This window comes from Trifolium pratense, linkage group LG5 (assembly GCF_020283565.1).
Source record: "Trifolium pratense cultivar HEN17-A07 linkage group LG5, ARS_RC_1.1, whole genome shotgun sequence".
Taxonomy (NCBI): domain Eukaryota; kingdom Viridiplantae; phylum Streptophyta; class Magnoliopsida; order Fabales; family Fabaceae; genus Trifolium; species Trifolium pratense.
The window spans coordinates 54,889,823-54,907,135 of record NC_060063.1 but is presented as its reverse complement, the minus strand read 5'-3'; the positions used below and the strand labels follow the sequence as shown (position 1 = coordinate 54,907,135).

The following is a 17,313-nucleotide window of genomic DNA, read 5'->3' as shown; positions in this document are numbered from 1 at the left end:
GACCTGGAAGAAAGATGCAACTTGGATAGTAGAAACTCGAACCGGGGGCGAAGCAGAGGCTTGGTGAGAATGTCAGCAAGCTGGTCGTTGGTAGAGACGAAGGAAACACGAAAACGGCCACGTTGAACGTTTTCACGGACAAAGTGATAAGCTAAGGCTATGTGCTTCATTCTGGAGTGGAAGACAGGATTAGCACTCAGATGTGTAGCACCAAGATTGTCGCAGTAGATGACAGGACCAGCTGTAGGAGTGTGACCAAGTTCAGTGAACAAAGAGAGTACCCAAAGGAGTTCACTGGCCGTGTCGGCCAAGGCTTTATATTCAGCTTCAGTGGATGATCGAGCAACCGAGCGTTGCTTGCGGGAACTCCAAGAGATGGGGGTGTCGCCAAGATAGAGCAGGTAACCAGTGGTAGAGATGTAATCATCTTTGTCACCCGCCCAGTCCGCATCTGAGTACGCATGAAAGTTCAGGGGAGCAGTCGCGGAGATGAAAATGCCTTTGTCGCAAGAGCCGGCCAGATAGCGAAGTAGGCGCTTGAGAGCCAACCAGTGCATGGTGCTCGGGTTCTGCATGAACTGAGCAAGTTTGTTGGTCGCGAAGGCAATGTCTGGTCGAGTAAGACTCAAGTATTGGAGACTTCCAACTAGTGCTCGGTATTCAGTCGGGGAGGGCAAGGGATCACCAGAGTTTTTGAGCAGCGGAGGAGTAGCAGTTATTGGAGTGGACGCTGGTTTAGCTTCTGTCATGCCCAACAAGTGAGGTATCCGGGGATGTGGGATTGGTGCTCGCGGTAGGTGGAGCAATGGTCGGCAAGACGGGCAGTTGGAGTGGACCAGTCTGTGAGGTCGTGGACGTGATCGGTTGGGCCACCAGTGATCGGAAGGGGAATTCAGTTTCGACGAACTTGACATGGCGAGAGGTGTAAATCCGTCCAGTTGAAGGATCGAGGCATAGATATGCATGTTGATCAGCTGAGTAACCTACAAAAACACACATAGTAGACTTTGGAGCAAGTTTATGGTTAGCATAAGGTTTAATCCAGGGAAAACACAAACATCCAAAACATTTTAATTTATGATAATCCGGACTAATGCGGATGAGTTTAGAGTAAGGTGATTGGTTCCCGAGGATTGGGGTAGGGAGACGGTTAATGAGGTAGGCTGCAGTGGTCATGGCGTGAGGCCAGTAGGTGAGGGGAAGGCCAGCGTGGTGAAGGAGGGAGAGACCGGTTTCGGCAATGTGCCGATTCCGCCGTTCAGAGATGCCATTGTGTTCGGGTGTATGAGGGGGAGTGGTGTGGTGACTTATGCCATGAGTACTTAGAAAGGGACGAAGACCAATGTATTCGCCACCATTGTCAGTGTATAGGACTTTTATTTTGTGTTGGTAGAAGTTTTCAACTAGTGTTTTAAATTTGGGAAAAATAGACTGCACATCAGATTTTAGTTTCATGGGATATAGCCATATATAGCGAGTATAATGATCAACAAACAAACAATAGTAACGAAGACCATCAGTAGATAAAACAGGGGAAGTCCATACATCAGAAAAAATTATTTCTAATGGATAAGTAGATGTAAGAGTAGATTCATGAAAAGGAAGTTTATGACTTTTATTAATTTGGCATGAATTACAATCTGATTGCGGAAATTTATTTGAACCTAAAGAAAAATGATGTTGAATAAATTTGAAGATGGAAGTTGAAGGGTGTCCAAGCTTGTGATGCCAGGAAGCAGAGGATTCCACTTGGACGGTGTGGGCGGAAGGTGAGGTCGTGGGCAACAGATAAAGTCCATTCACACATGAGCCTTTATGGGTTGTTTGGCGTGTCTGCAAGTCCATGACATAAAAAGAGTTTGGTAAGAAAACAACGGCAGAGTTAGTTTGTTTGGTGAGTTGAGAAACAGAAATGATTTGTTGTTTCATGGAGGGAACATAAAGAGCATTAGACAAGGATAAATCATTAATTAAAAGTGTTCCAGAGTGAGAGATGTTTAAACCTGAACCATTCCCCATGAAGAGGGAGTCGGGGCCAGTGTATGGATGGTGAAGTGCCAGATTTGTAAGGTCGTTGGTCACATGATGTGTTGCTCCACTGTCGAGCAGAAAACCAGGCGAGGATGTGCCAGCAGTAGCGGTGTGGGCCTGGGCCTGGCCAGTGGTGCTCGGAGAAGAACGAGGAGGTGCGGGGACGCTGGGGTGTTGGGTCCGAAAGAGTTGGCAGTCAGCGAGGACGTGTCCCTTGGTGTTGCACCATTGACATCGACCAAGGAATGGTTTGCGATCACCTGGGCGTTGGTTGGTCGGTGCAGGTGCCTGACTTGGTCGAGGCTTGTTGTTGGTCGACCTTGCCTGAGCGTGCAGCGCAGTAACAGGAGCAGGTGATTGGCGTTGAGCAGCAGCAAGAGAGAGTTCCTGGATGAGGAGCTTTTCGAGGAGATCATCAAAGGTGATTGGAGTGTCCCTTGCGTTGACCCCATCAATGACTGCTCGGTAACCGTCATCAAGGCCGCGCAAGACATGGTCGGTCATGTCCTCAACGGAGACAGCAGAGCCGAGAGAGGCGAGGAGATCAGCAGTTTGCTTCAGAGAGTGCATGTAGGTCGTGATGGATTGAGTACCTTTCGAGGCCATCCGAAGACGTTCCTTGAGTTGTTTAAGGTGACTGCGGGAGGCTTTGGCATAGGTGTTCTTGAGAAGCTCCCAGAGGTCGTGCGAGGTCTTCGTCTGGGACACCAAGGAGGCCACCTCGTCGGAAAGAGTGGTGAGGATGGCACCATAGATGAGGCGATCCTGGCGACGCCATGTTTGAAAAGCAGGGTTTGGTGATGTTACCGGAGGCGTTGCGGTGGTGGTGATCGTTGCTGTCGGCGCAGGGAACGATCCATCAGTGTATTTGAGTAGATCAAAACCATCAAGGAAGGCTTCTACCTGGAGTTTCCAATTGAGATAATTGGTAGGGAGAAGCTTGGTGACACCGCTGAGGGTGATACACGCAAAGGGTTTGGAGGGTTCATAGGGGTTAGCTATGGAGCGAGAGCCATCAGAAGCCATGGGAGGCAAAGTGTGACGGCAAACGGAGAAAAAACGGCGTTTTCTGGTTTAACAGGGTAGGGCTGGAACGTTACCAACTGATACCATATAAAGGAATGAATAAAGTTGTATATTGCATTACTTTTGAGAGTTTACAAGAGGTGTATATATACACAAGTATAGTAACCTAATTGGAGTAAATTATGGAGTAAATTAAGGAACAAATATCTCCAATAATTAAGGAACAAATATCTCCAATAATTAAGGTGATTGACTCTATAGACTTTATACAAATCCTAAAATAATAATGATAATAATTAAATACTAATTATGCTTGATAGAAATTTCTAGCCACTAAACTTTTTTTTTTGACTAATAGCCACTAAACTATTTGATAAAAAAAAAAGATAAAATATTCAAATAATTGTATACATTTGTTTTTAGTCAACCGATTAATCCCACCAAATTAACCTATTACAGTATTTATCAATTTGGTTTGGTTTGAGCTTTATCCTAAAAATATGGAAATCCAACTCTGATACTTATATTATTAAATATTGAACCATTCAGAAAACATATTCAGTTAAATAATTGAATCAAATTATCAAAAAAGAAAAAAAAAATTGAATCAAACTGGCATGTGAACACCCATATATAGTATGGGAGAGTCCATGAATAAAAATATATTTTTTAAATTTATTAAGTAATTGATTTCGTCAATTTTTTTTATTAAGTAATTGATGTATTTGGTTATAATTAGGGGTGATCGCGGTGCGGTTTGGTTCGGTTTTGAGCATAAAGGTCATCCTAACCGCGAGATAAAAATGCATGCGGTTCGGTTTGGTTCGGTTGATTTTTAAAAAGTCATCCAAACCAAACCAAACCAATGCGGTTTGGATCGGTTCGGTTGGTGCGGTTTAAAACATAACGATTGTACCGAACAATTTTAAGCATAAAAAAAATAAAAAATTGAAGTTCCAAAATAACATTGTAGTACCAACAAAAATTATTTATCCAAAATAACATTATAGTAACTTACAATTTTAAATATATAAAAAAATTAAATTTTCAAAATAACATCACGGTACCGATAAAATTTGTTTATTTAAAATAACATTACAACACCAAAATAAAATTTCAATACAAAAAATAAAAATAACTTGAAGTTCGATTAATTTGGTCGACTGACTTGGTAATTGGGCATGTATATTGGAATATAAATATATTTTCTTTTACGATATTGGAATATAAATATATAATAGTAACTTAATGCGGTTTTTGCGATTATCCGCGGTTTTTGCGGTTTTTGCGGTTTGCGGTTTTGCGGTTTGCGGTTCAGTAAGAAAGCCATCCAAATACATCCAAACCAAATGCGGTTTTTGCGGTTTTCGGTTTGGTTTGGTTCGATTTGCGGTTTTACTTTTGGATTGGTTCGGATACGATCACCCCTAGTTATAATATAATCAGATACATAAAGGATATTTAAGGAAGTATAATAATAAAAAAAAATCAATCATGCATGCACAAAAAAATCCTAATAGGCTAATATTAATATTTTTTTCTTCATTTACAAGAGTGTGAGCTAATTACTCCTTCTGATTTTTTTTGACTCAAAATAAGGATATTCATTCATTCCAATAATTGATACAGTACATCACATGCAAATACAAATTCAACATAGCTAAAAACAAAAAGGATGAAACTGCAAACAATCTCACAGCATCCATGTTAATAGCATACAACGGCAATTGCAATATGCCTACAAATAATATAATATGATAAAAGTCACCAGAATGTCCATGCTTCCGGATCTGCAACGATGATGCCCAAATCATTGATCGAATCTGCAATTGATTGAAATCTACCTTTCAAAATGAACCAAACGAACACCGCAACAAGACGGACAAACAAACGCCGTAACAATGACGACCACCAACAAAGCGCCGCACTCAGACGACGAAATCACAAAACAAGAAAAACAAAACTAAAAAACTTAATTTATGTGAAATCACTTATTTAAATGGAAAGAAAATAAAAAAACAACTTAGAGGGGTGATTTTGGGTCAAAAATTGACCCAAAAACCACCCCTCCTTGGTGGATGATGAAGAAGAAAAGCAAAATAGGGTTAGAAGAGAGGGGGAGCGGCGGCTGTAAAAAAAAAATACTCCTTCTGATTTTAAACATAAGCAAATGACAAAACATATTTAATCTAAATTTAAGTCAAATATGTTCAATATTTAAAACTAAAGAAATCTATATTCTCAACTTTTGGTGAGTAGTTTCTCTTAATTTTATTTTTACTTTATTTTCAAGGTTTTTTTTTTTTTTTTTTTTTTTTTTGGGAAGAAAGAAAAGTTGTGTGATTAATGATTATGTAACGTGTGAAATGATGTGGTCTGAGTATATGGTCAAAATATCAAGTTATACTATATAATATACCAATAAAAAAGAAAAACTTGTACTATATAATATACCGTTGCTAAAATAAATAACTTATCCTCTTCATGACCATAAAACTATTAGTAAAAAATCCTGTAAAAAAAAAATATTAGTAAAAAATATTCCGATGAACATAACTCAGTTGATATGGAGTAATAGTTAATTAGAGGTCAAACTCTGGTCAGTTATTCATCTTAAAAAATATAGAATTTATTTTGGTGCATAAAAATATAGAATTTTAACCCCTAAATAAAACAAAAAATAGTAAAAATTTGAAAGTTTTTTTTTCTTCTTTCTTTTTACTTCACCCTCAGTCCTAGTCTTACCTGAAAACTGAAATGATTGGAGAGTGCCATATTGCTTTTGTTTCGGGTAGACTAAGACTCTGTTTGGTAAAAATAGCAGATAACTGATAAGCTAACTTATGATAAATAGATTATAAGTTGACTTATAGAGGATAAGCTAACTGATTGAATTTTATAGTGTTTGATAAAACCGAGAGAAAAAATGATAAGCTATAAGTTAGTCAAAATAAGTTATAAGGTCGTGAGAAAATGTCAGTTATCATATGAGCTTATAAGCTATATTTAAACTATAAGCTCAAAAATGTGTTTTTCCAAACAGAGCTAATTAGCATATAATGCTCTCTTAGCATTCAAAAACATGTCTAAAGCATGTGATCACATTGAATGAGAGTTTCATTTGTAGATGCACATCATCTGTTTGTTACTTTGTCTATGTTACTTGATGGAAGCCTTGTTGAGAAATTTAACCCACAGAGAGGTCTCTGTTAAGGTGACCTGCTATCTTGATAACATAGCTTCCAATCCAACACTTCCACAAGTAAGATTGATTCCGAAGTATGGGAAAAGCCGTGGAAGGTTAAGACGATTCCGCGACACTGGCATCTCATTTGGAGAATTCTGCACGGTAAAATTCTGGTGACAATGTCATTGTTTCACAAAGGTGTGATGCGCAGTCCACTGTTTTTTTCTGCGATCAACGCCATGAAACCATCAACCATCTCTTTATGACCTGTTATTGGGCTAGACAGGTTTGGTTTGCTTCATCGCTTGGAATCACCACTTTCAGGACAGAATTTGACTGAGGAACATTTCATTAATGGCTGCAATAATTATTACAAATTCTGAAAACGAGGTGTTGAAATTAGTTTTTACCATCTGCTATGTGATATGGTGATATGGATGATACGGAAAAGCAAATGTTTTGAAAGCGTTGACAGCCCAGATGCAGTTCAAGTTGTTACTCGAGCAAAAAAAGCCATCCAAACATTTCATAATGTAAGTCTCACCATTGATCAGACCATTCCTCACCCGCGGAATGCTACAAATTGAACATAGACGCTGCACTAAACCGCAACAAGAATAAATGGAATTTGACCGCGGTTATTCAAGATAATGCAAGTGAGTTTGTAGCAGCTGCATATGTTGGCAGATTATGTTGATACCAAAGTCTGATGTAGCTGAAGCAATGGTGGTGATAAAAGGCATTGAGTTTGCAAGAGATTTTTGCTTCATGAAGTTAGTGTCGGAAATAGATTCTTTAAATATGATCAAATCAATCATCGACCATGTCATTTTTTATTCCTACACGAGAATCATTACTGAGGAATGCAAAAGTATAGCTAGCCATTTACAATTTTTTCAATTGTTACATGTTAGAAGAGTTGCTAATCAAGCGGTTCATTATTTAGCTAAGTTTGCTTTACTAATTCCGATAGCATTTGGATTGAGGAAACTTCTGATTGTATTTCGGCTGTCTATGCTTTCGATTTGATGCTAAACAGACTCATTAGTAATGAAGAACTTTCACTTTCACAAGTCTTTGCAGTTCCCTACTCCAAGTCTTCTCTCAACTTTGGAGTTTTTTGCCTTTGCTTCTTTGACCCGTTCCAATTCCCATTTCCTTTTTCTGCTTCTTCTTCACAATAAACCTATCAAAATATCATCTTAATCTCTCAAAGGTAACTTCCTTGCTCTCTTCTCATCTCAAATTTTCAAACTTTATACTTATTGTTTTGTATCTAGGATTTTGTTGAAGATGGTTCTTCTAAGTAGCTGGATTTTCAATTTTCATGTTTTTGTTACTTTCTTGTTGCTGATTAGTTGTGGAATAACCTACGGGACTGAAACTGATATCTTGTGCTTGAAAAATATAAAAATTTCCATCCAAGACCCGAATAAATTTTTGACATCTTCATGGAATTTCAACAATAATACTGAAGGGTACATTTGTAGCTTTTACGGTGTTGAATGTTGGCATTCTAATGAGAATAGGCTCATGAAACTCGAATTGTCAAATATGGGACTCAAGGGTCAGTTTCCTCGCGACATTATTAATTGTTCAAGCTTAACAGGATTAGATCTTTCGGGTAACGATCTCTCTGGAACAATTCCAGATGATATATCTACGCTTCTAAAATATGTGACAACGCTTGATCTTTCTTCGAACACATTTTCTGGGGAGATACCTGATAACCTTGCAAATTGTACTTATCTGAATAGCATTAAACTTAATCAGAACCGACTCACCGGTCAAATTCCTCTACGGCTAGGCACTCTCACACGTATTAAGACGTTCGATGTATCCGACAATCTTTTGACCGGACAAATTCCAAACTTCACTGATGGTACAGTTAGTGTAAATTATGCAAATAATCAAGGTCTTTGTGGAGGTTCATTGGGGGTTTGCAAGGCCAATGGTTCATCGAAGAGTAACACCGCGGTTATAGCTGGAGCAGCTGTTGGTGCAGTGACTCTTGCAGCGTTAGGATTGGGCATTGTAATGTTCTTCTTTGTGCACCGTGTTTCTTATAGGAAAAAGGAAGAAGATCCTGAAGGAAACAAATGGACAAAAGGTCTTAAAGGAGCTAAGGCAATTAAGGCAAGTTATATATTTAAACTATGCAATTTTCTTATTAGTTTCATTTGTGTTTTATAGCATTTTTCTTGTTTTAGGTTTTTTCAACACAATCTAATTTCCATTTTTGAAGACTTTCAACTGTTTGTCCTTCTAAGTTCTAACTATATACTGAAATGACATATCAGGTATCTCTATTTGAGAAATCAGTTTCAAAAATGAAATTGAGTGATCTCATGAAGGCTACTAACAACTTCAGTAAAAGCAATATCATTGGGACAGGAAGAACAGGAACTGTTTACAACGCTACTCTTAATGACGGCACAGCATATATGGTGAAACGATTGCAGGAATCTCAACACTCCGAGAAAGAATTCATGTCTGAGATGGAGATGCTAGGGACTGTCAAACATCGTAATCTGGTACCTCTTTTAGGTTTTTGCGTGGCCAAAAAGGAGAGGCTTTTGGTCTTTAAAAACATGCCGTATGGAATGCTCCATGATCAACTACATCCTGCTGCTGGCGAGTGCACCCTCGACTGGCCTTCGAGACTAAAAATTGCAATAGGAGCGGCCAAGGGATTAGCATGGCTTCATCATACATGCAATCCTCGTATCATCCACCGAAACATAAGCTCTAAGTGCATCTTGTTGGATGCAGATTTCGAGCCCAAAATTTCTGATTTCGGCCTTGCCAGATTGATGAATCCACTCGCTACACATTTAAGTACTGTGATAAATGGTGAATTCGGAGATTTTGGTTATGTGGCTCCTGAGTATGCAAAAACATTAGTCGCTACGCCTAAGGGCGATGTTTTCAGTTTTGGGACACTGCTTCTTGAGTTGGTGACGGGCGAAAGCCCTGCAAATGTGGCGCTTCAAACTTTTAAAGGAAATCTCGTGGAATGGATTGCAGAGCTTACAAACAACTCGGAACTCCACAATGCCATTGACGAATCACTAGTTGACAAGAGCAACAATAATGAGCTGTTCCAATTTTTAAAGGTTGCATGCAACTGTGTCTCACCATCTCCAAAGGAGAGGCCAACCATGTCTGAAGTGTATCAGTTATTAAGAGCTATTGGTGGTAATAAGTACAATTTCACAACTGAGGATGAAATATTGGTAACTGAAGATATTGGTGATAATAACATGGAGGAACTTATTGTTGCTAGAGAAGGAAATAATTGAAAAAGGTTTGCATTATGTGTAATCTGTTTCTATATGTAATTTTATATTTCTTCCTCTTATGGTAATATTTGACAGTAGATTAGGAAATAGATGACTTGATTTGCAAGTTAGTTTCATTATTAACTCTGTTTTCTTCTGGTTTAAATACTTCTAACAAACTAAACTAGCAAGATAAAATGACATCAAAAGTCAAGAGGGTTATCTTATTAAATTCATAATGTCTCAAATAATCTAAATACAAATTATTAAAATCTCATCAAATTAAGGAAAAAAAAAATTATCTTTTTGTACTTCATAATGTTTCTGCATGTTTTTTCTTCTTCTGTTGTTTGTGTCTTCATTTTCTTTTGTTTGGCAAGTGAACAAGTGAAGAATGATCTTTCACTATCACAAGTCTTCTCTCCAAATTGGAATTTTTTGCCTTTTCTTCTTTGACCATTTCCAATTCATTTTGTATTTTGCTTCTTCATAACAACACTGATTGACCTATCAGATATTATATCATCTTAAACTCTCATAGGTAACTTCCTTTCTCCACATCAAAGTTACAAGTCAGTCCCATATAAGATTGAAATAAACCTAATTAAAATTTTAAGATGATAGAGTTTGATTACACAACATTTTTTTCTCCTTTGATGATACAAATTTACTGGCCTAGGGACAACAACACCAATCTATATATATCTTTAGGCTAAACAGTACCCTCGGGACATTTGTTAAGCATAAAAAAAAAAAATGTTGATAAGATAACTTTTTACACTTTTAAAATATTCCATGCTCAAATTTTAAGACATAATTTCTTTATTATTATGCTTAACTAGTGTCCGAGACACTATTTAGCATTTTCCATATATAGAAACAAAACCTTGCGATTACAATTTACATCAACAAAGCAGAGCCATTAAATCTAATAGTAAGAAAAGATCAAGATCATGGATGGTTAGGGGAACTGAACTTAAAATTATAATTTAGTAAAGGAAAAACTAATTTTAAGAGCATAACATACAACAAATTATAAAATAAATCCAAAGTTAATATTTGTGAATTTGCATTTTATGAGCCACTTTTTATTAGTTGAACTTTTTGGCCTATTTATTTTCACGTCTATTGTAATTTTGGTCTCAACTCATGCACTGTGCCTTAAAATTGCGACATCCATGCATAAAAAATAGGTGAATTTTAGTCTCAAAAGAAATATTTTGTCATTAAATTTAATATTGAATTGAGACAATATAATCACTTTTTTAGTACAAAGAATACAATTTTTATTTGGAATAACATTCACTAAGATCAAATTTACAACAAATTTATAAATAGAGCATAAAAAGTTGTAATATAAAAAGGGGGCTATTTTTGTGAGTTTAAGAAAATAGAGGAATAAAAATGAAAATAAACCATTAATATAATAAAATACTATAGTATAAATTTTTTGAAAAAAAATTAAGGAGAACCGTGGCCTTTATTGGCCCCCTTTCTAGGTCCATAGTTTCCGCCATGAGGCATATCAAATGCTTGCTTGTTTTGATTTATAAGATTTGAATCCCCAAGCAACCTTCTACTACTTGCCATTTCATACGACCCTATAAAATAACATCATATACATCAAGGATTTATATAAATTTAAATTTATATACATCAACAATGTTGACATTTTAATTTCTTTCACATGATCATATAAAATATGGTATTATAAAGCATAATTTAGTAATTAATTATCCAAAAAAGTGTAAGATGTCAATAAAGCCCTTAAAACACTCCATATAGATTTGTGTATATGGACTACCCAAAAATGTTTCTAAGAAAAAACAATTGAATATGGGAGTTTCACTTACTTGCATGAAGCTCAGAATCTCCAACTAGTTTTATGGTACACAATGAAATCACAAAAAGTATGAGGGCAACCCCAATAAGTGAAGTTCTTTTAGAAGCCATATTAGTTTGGTTTATGGTCACTATGTATTCAAGATATCCTAATTTATAACACAAGTATATGAAGTTGGTGTTACTTGCCTTTCAAGCATTTACTATGATGAAGTTTTGTATGACTTTGCTAACCAAGTTTAGTTCTTTTGCCAATGAAAAAATGCCAAGTTTCCAAGTAGTCAAAAGTTTTAATAATCAAACATTCTCAATACTTGAATTCACACTTAAATATAAGTGATAGAAACTTTTTAATAGTCTAAAAGTTTAAGTTGTGTTATTTAGGAGCAATTTTTATTTATAAAAAACTTTTATAATTAGGGACGAATGAAGTATTCAATTTCAGTTCTTTTAGAAGGACTTTTTTTTTTTAATTTATACAGAGTCGATGAACTAAATTAAAAACTCACATTATTAATTAAATAATACTCAATAAAAAAAGACTGAAAGTTAAGTAAAAGTTTAACTTAGATTGCGATATTGTATGATTCATAAATATAATTGAACCCAAAAATAAATATATTATATGTGGTACTAAAAGTTATATTAACTAGCACAATTTTTTTCCTAATATAAATTAGATATCATTTGCATATAATTAAACTAATCATTCGAATCGGGTACGTAGAAACGTAACATCCCATTCTATATGGTAGCTAATTAGTAATTGCCGCCAATAGGATCATCAGCTGGATCATTATTCTTTGATGTATTTGGCCCCTTTGGAAGTAGTCTTCTACTCCTAGCCATCTCATACGAGCCTATATAAAATAACATATACATACATTAATATGAAAACTAATTTTCATTTTGTCACGCAATGATTATTTTCACATTTAAGCATGTAGTTAATTTTTATAGATAACATATCTTTTGCCGTTAAAAAAAAAATAGATAACATATCTTTCGCACAAAGTCCTTTTTTCTTAAAAAATATTTACGGATAATATATTATGCATAATTTCATCTCATCTTGTGTTCAAATTTAACTTGGAAAAATAAGAGTAAAAGTCCTGACCAAAAAAAAAAAAGTAAGAATGATGACATTTTTGTTCACATGGTCATACAAAATATAGTATGCAGTGGGTAAATACTTGTCCCTTAATTATTTAATTTAAAGTTTGATTTGTATTAAGTGGTTTTTGGTTCGATTTCTGATCAATCTGTGCGGAAATAAATATTTGTTAAAAAATGTTAACCTTGTATAATTAACAAAACTATATATTTGAAGACATGTATAAGGGTCTTTTGGTAAAAATAAGCTATAAGTTAACTGATAGCTGATAAGCTAGCTGATAGCTGAAAAGCTAGTTTATAGCTGATAGCTGAAAAGCTAGCTTATTGAAATTAAAGTGTTTGGTAAAATTAACTTTTAAAGTGGTTATTAAATATAAAATTACATAATTGATAGTGGGTAGTTTATTTTTTAGAGTGGGTAGTTATTAAATTAAAGGGTAAAAATGGAATAAAGTGTAAAAAGCTATAAGCTATAAGCTCAAATGCTACTTGAAATAGCATCTGAAAAAAAGCTATAAGCTAGTACAAAAAGCTTGTTACCAAACACTTCTAATTTTTTGAAACAAGCTTATAAGCTCATATAATAAGCTATAAGCTAGCTTATTTGTGTTACCAAACAGAGCCTAAGTGGGCGTTCACTTACTTGCATGAAGCTCAGAAGCACCAGCTGTTGCCTTGGCACAAAATGAAAACACACAAAGAAAGAGGACAACCCATCTAAGAAAGGTGTTTTTAGAAGTCATATTAGTTTTGTTTAGGTCACTATGTATTCAATATCCTAATTTATAGCACAAGCATTGCGGGTTTGTTGTGAATTATTTTTTAATGGCAAGTATATTATATATAAATATTAAAATGGAAAAAGTATAAGAGTAAAATCAGTAAATTAAGGATGTACAAGAAGTACACTCGACTAGAACACAATAATATCTAAGACAGGAAAACAAAATAAAACTACAAGGAAACAAAGAGTCACACCACCAACCAAACTAGAATCCCTCGAATGCACTACTACAAGAAGAATATTTGTTAGGAAGAGAGAGACAAGAATTAACCACAGGTAGGACAAAACAACAAGAAGGCCTCCAATTCTCCTAACCCATCGAGACCCAACACGACACCCAAACAAATTCTATCGGTTCAAGCATAAAGTAGGGTGAATATCCTACTCGTAAAAGAAACAAAGGGAGCCAGAGTTTTTACCTAGAAACCTCTTTCAAGATAAATTTTTGCATTCTCGAATTTGAAATCTAAAAGAGATAAATACCATCGCATTTAAATGCTCTTGAATGTAAAGACAATTTCTTACAACTATTGTTAATTAATTTTGCTCTCGAATGTAAAGACAATGTCTTACGACTAGTTAATTAATTTTCTTTTGTTTACAACATCATTACCTTAAATAAAACATGAAATTAGTATAGTGTACATCATGCTACATAAAAAAATAGTTTTGGGGTTCCAACTTCCTAAGGTATGTGCTTGATTTAATCTCATTCTGTTGGTTTGTTGTTTGTCTTTCAAACATTTTATGATACTTAATTTTTGCATTCTGTCTGATCTCACACAAATAATCAAATTAATGTCACTTGAGTTCTTTTGTCAATAAAATAATGATACGAAAATTTGTGTCTTTTTCCTTCATGCTTCCCCTTAAACTATGTCAAAGATATATGATTAAACAAACAACAAAATTATTGCAAAGGAGTCTAAACGATGACACATTCTTAATAAGGGCCGTAGATTCGACTCGTAGACTCGATTCGTAGACTCGTACGAGTTTATGGAAACTTAAAAATAAGTTTAAAAAGCCTATAAAAGTTACTCATAAATGACATATATAAATGACACACACACACATATAATAGAACTCAAATTAACATAAAATTCAAATTTCAAACTCCAAACAAACTTGTCAACAAAAAAGCTCCATAATAAAACAAACAAAATAGCAAAGCTCCGGTGAAATATATATGATAATGACTTCAAAGATCAAAAGCTCCGATGACATCATCACCACCAATATAATCATCATCAAACTCTGCCCCAGATAAAACACCTTCTTCGTCATTAACCAAGGTTGGATTGCTTGAACTTCCACTTAATTCAACATTGCCGCCACCATTGCACAACATTGGTAATAATAACATCAGGTTCCTCAACATTGTTAGCAGTAACATCAACTTGCTCAACATTAACTTCAGTTTGCTCATTATTTTCTTCATTAAGGGTTTTCAATTTTATTTTTATTTTTTTTATTTTGTGTTTTGGATGGGGATTTTTAAATAAAAAAAAATTAAATTTTTTTAGAAAGATTTATAGACTCGTAACCTCGTTATAAACTCGCGAGTTTATACGAGTCTATGCGAGTCTATTCGAATCTAATCGAGTTTATCAAAAATCGATTCTATGAGCGATTCAATTCGTTTTTGCTTCCTAGATACGTAAACTCGTACGAGTTTAAGAGTCTACTCGCGAGTTTGACAACCATGTATATATATATATATATATATATATATATATATATATATATATATATATATATATATATATATATATATATATATATATATATATATATCATCTCATTTAAATGCTCTTTAATGTAAGGACAATGTCTTACGACTATTTTTTTTTTTTGACGAATGTCTTACGACTATTGTTAATTAATTTTCTTCTTGTGTATAACATCATTACATTAAATACAACATGAAAGTGTACATCATGCTACATAAAAAAAAATAGTTTTGCTCTTCCAACTTCCTAAGGTATGTGCTTTATTTAATCTCATACGTGTTGAAAAGAAAATGAAATAATACTTCCTCAAGTTCTTAAAATATATAAGAAGAAGCTCACCTTTTGTATACACTAAAAAAATTTATATATAAATTAGATACATAAATCATTCAATGTATTTACAAAATAAATTTCTTATTATATTAAGGATTAAGAGAGTCTTAATCTTCCCTCATTCGTTTTAAGTTTTAGCTAGGTTATATATAATGATTTAAAAAGTTAAAACAATGAATAATTGATACATGACATTTTATAAAATAACTTCACTAAAGACTTAGTGTTTTAATATTTTACTGCAATTTCAGTTGCTTCATTACACAGACCACCATTACTTGAGTCTCCGCTAGTTAAAACTCTTCACTGCTCAAGATTTCCTCAACCATGAAGGAGTTGTCACGAGAACACAATTGTCTTTGAGGAGCATCAAGGTTTATATATTCTGAGAGTTTATTGGAGACGCCACGGTTGAGAGTTAATGGACAATTAATAAAGGCTATTCTGAGAGGTTTTGAGATGACATACATAGGGTTGAAGGTGAATTCTGTTTGATTTAGAAACTGGTTATGAGACCAGACAAAACAGGTAGCAAGAGATAAGACAAAAACAAGAATTTTTGTCCATCACTGAACCACATATCAATTTTTTGTCCATTGTACATGTATAAAAAATAAATACAAAAATACTTATTTTATTTTCGAATATAAAAATATTATCACCCTATCTTTCTCCGTTACAACTTTGTCTTATCCTGTACTATCTTGTTCTGTCCTGTATTGTTTTGTTCCGTACTTGCTGTTTTGCGAATCAAATTGATGTTGTTTGCAGATTTTCTTTTCTTTTAAATTAATCAAACATGAATTACAAAGTCACTTAGACAAATATTTATCTATATGTCACTAATTAAATAAATAAAACTGACCTATCAGATATATCATCTTAAACTCTCATAGGTAACTTCCTTGCTGTCTCCACATCTCAAATTTTCAAACTTTATATTCATTTGTCTTTGTGTGTGTTTGTCTTTACTTTTTTGGATTTTCTTCCAAATATAGGAAAGTTTTATGTGTTAAGGAGAAGCCGAGGATCATCCATAACGGGCTCAGAGCAACTTTACAAGTGAGTTTGAACACTACACTTTTATCAAAAACTTCAAGGCATTAAGTTTATGATTCAACCTTCACTTTTCTAAACAATGTGAGATTTAACCCACCTCACACGTACCACAACATCATGCAACTGTAAGTTTCACCGGATTGTTCTAAGCAAAAACTATGTGGTTATTTCAGTACTCATGCTTTTTCATTTATAACTAATGTTAATTTTAATGGGTTTCTAACGTTTTTGATGTTTTAGTTTCGTGCATCATGATATTGTTGTGTTTTAAAGTGACCATTTAATTAAGATCGGACAATTAAAAGAAATACATATTTTATATTTATTTAATAATATTAAAAACAAACATATATACTCAGTTAAATATTATTTATTATTAATAAATATAGAATAATTACATATAAATGAAAGACAAATTAGCAACAAATTACGCCCCTAACCGTTTTTTAAATAGAAAACCAATTCTCTTAAAAATAATATTAAATATACTGTTCTTAAATCAGATCGGTCCAATCTTGTATATATAAGTAAAACATTGCGATTACAACAACTAAGCAGAGCCAATAAATATCCTGATCATGGATTCATTGGTTTGTGGTAGTTACCGCAACGAGGCTGATCAGATGCTTCCTTGTTTTGATCTATAAGACTTGATTCTCCATTATCACATATCTTCTTAATTGGACCTCTCTTTTCTTGCCCAAGTAGCCTTCTACTCCTTGCCATTTCATACCAACCTATAAAATAATATAAATTTATATTTATCTACACCATAATATAAACACTTTTTACTTTGTCAATCAATCAAAACCGCCAGATTATAAAAATGTTTGACTTTAATCGTAATTACTACAAAATTTACTGATTCAGATTCCTTACTGTAACATCAGACCGCAGTAATACATATATGTATATGGAATA

At 34.3% G+C, this 17,313-nt stretch overlaps 1 protein-coding gene and 1 long non-coding RNA gene across 2 annotated transcripts; one reads left to right on the top strand and one right to left on the bottom strand.

Moving 5' to 3' along the window:
* The first annotated feature begins 7,069 nt into the window (after positions 1 to 7,069).
* LOC123883268 (probably inactive leucine-rich repeat receptor-like protein kinase At5g48380) lies at positions 7,070 to 9,646 on the top strand. Its single transcript, XM_045932011.1, has 2 exons — positions 7,070 to 8,380; positions 8,545 to 9,646. Exons 1-2 carry the CDS (start codon positions 7,538 to 7,540, stop codon positions 9,544 to 9,546), a joined length of 1,845 nt encoding a protein of 614 aa, XP_045787967.1. The 5' UTR covers positions 7,070 to 7,537; the 3' UTR covers positions 9,547 to 9,646.
* An 82-nt stretch (positions 9,647 to 9,728) lies between these two features.
* Positions 9,729 to 11,521, bottom strand: LOC123883269. Its single transcript, XR_006800156.1, has 2 exons — positions 11,379 to 11,521; positions 9,729 to 11,126 (listed from the first exon to the last, which is right to left on the bottom strand). It is a non-coding gene; the product is annotated as an uncharacterized LOC123883269 (long non-coding RNA).
* Positions 11,522 to 17,313: the final 5,792 nt, after the last annotated feature.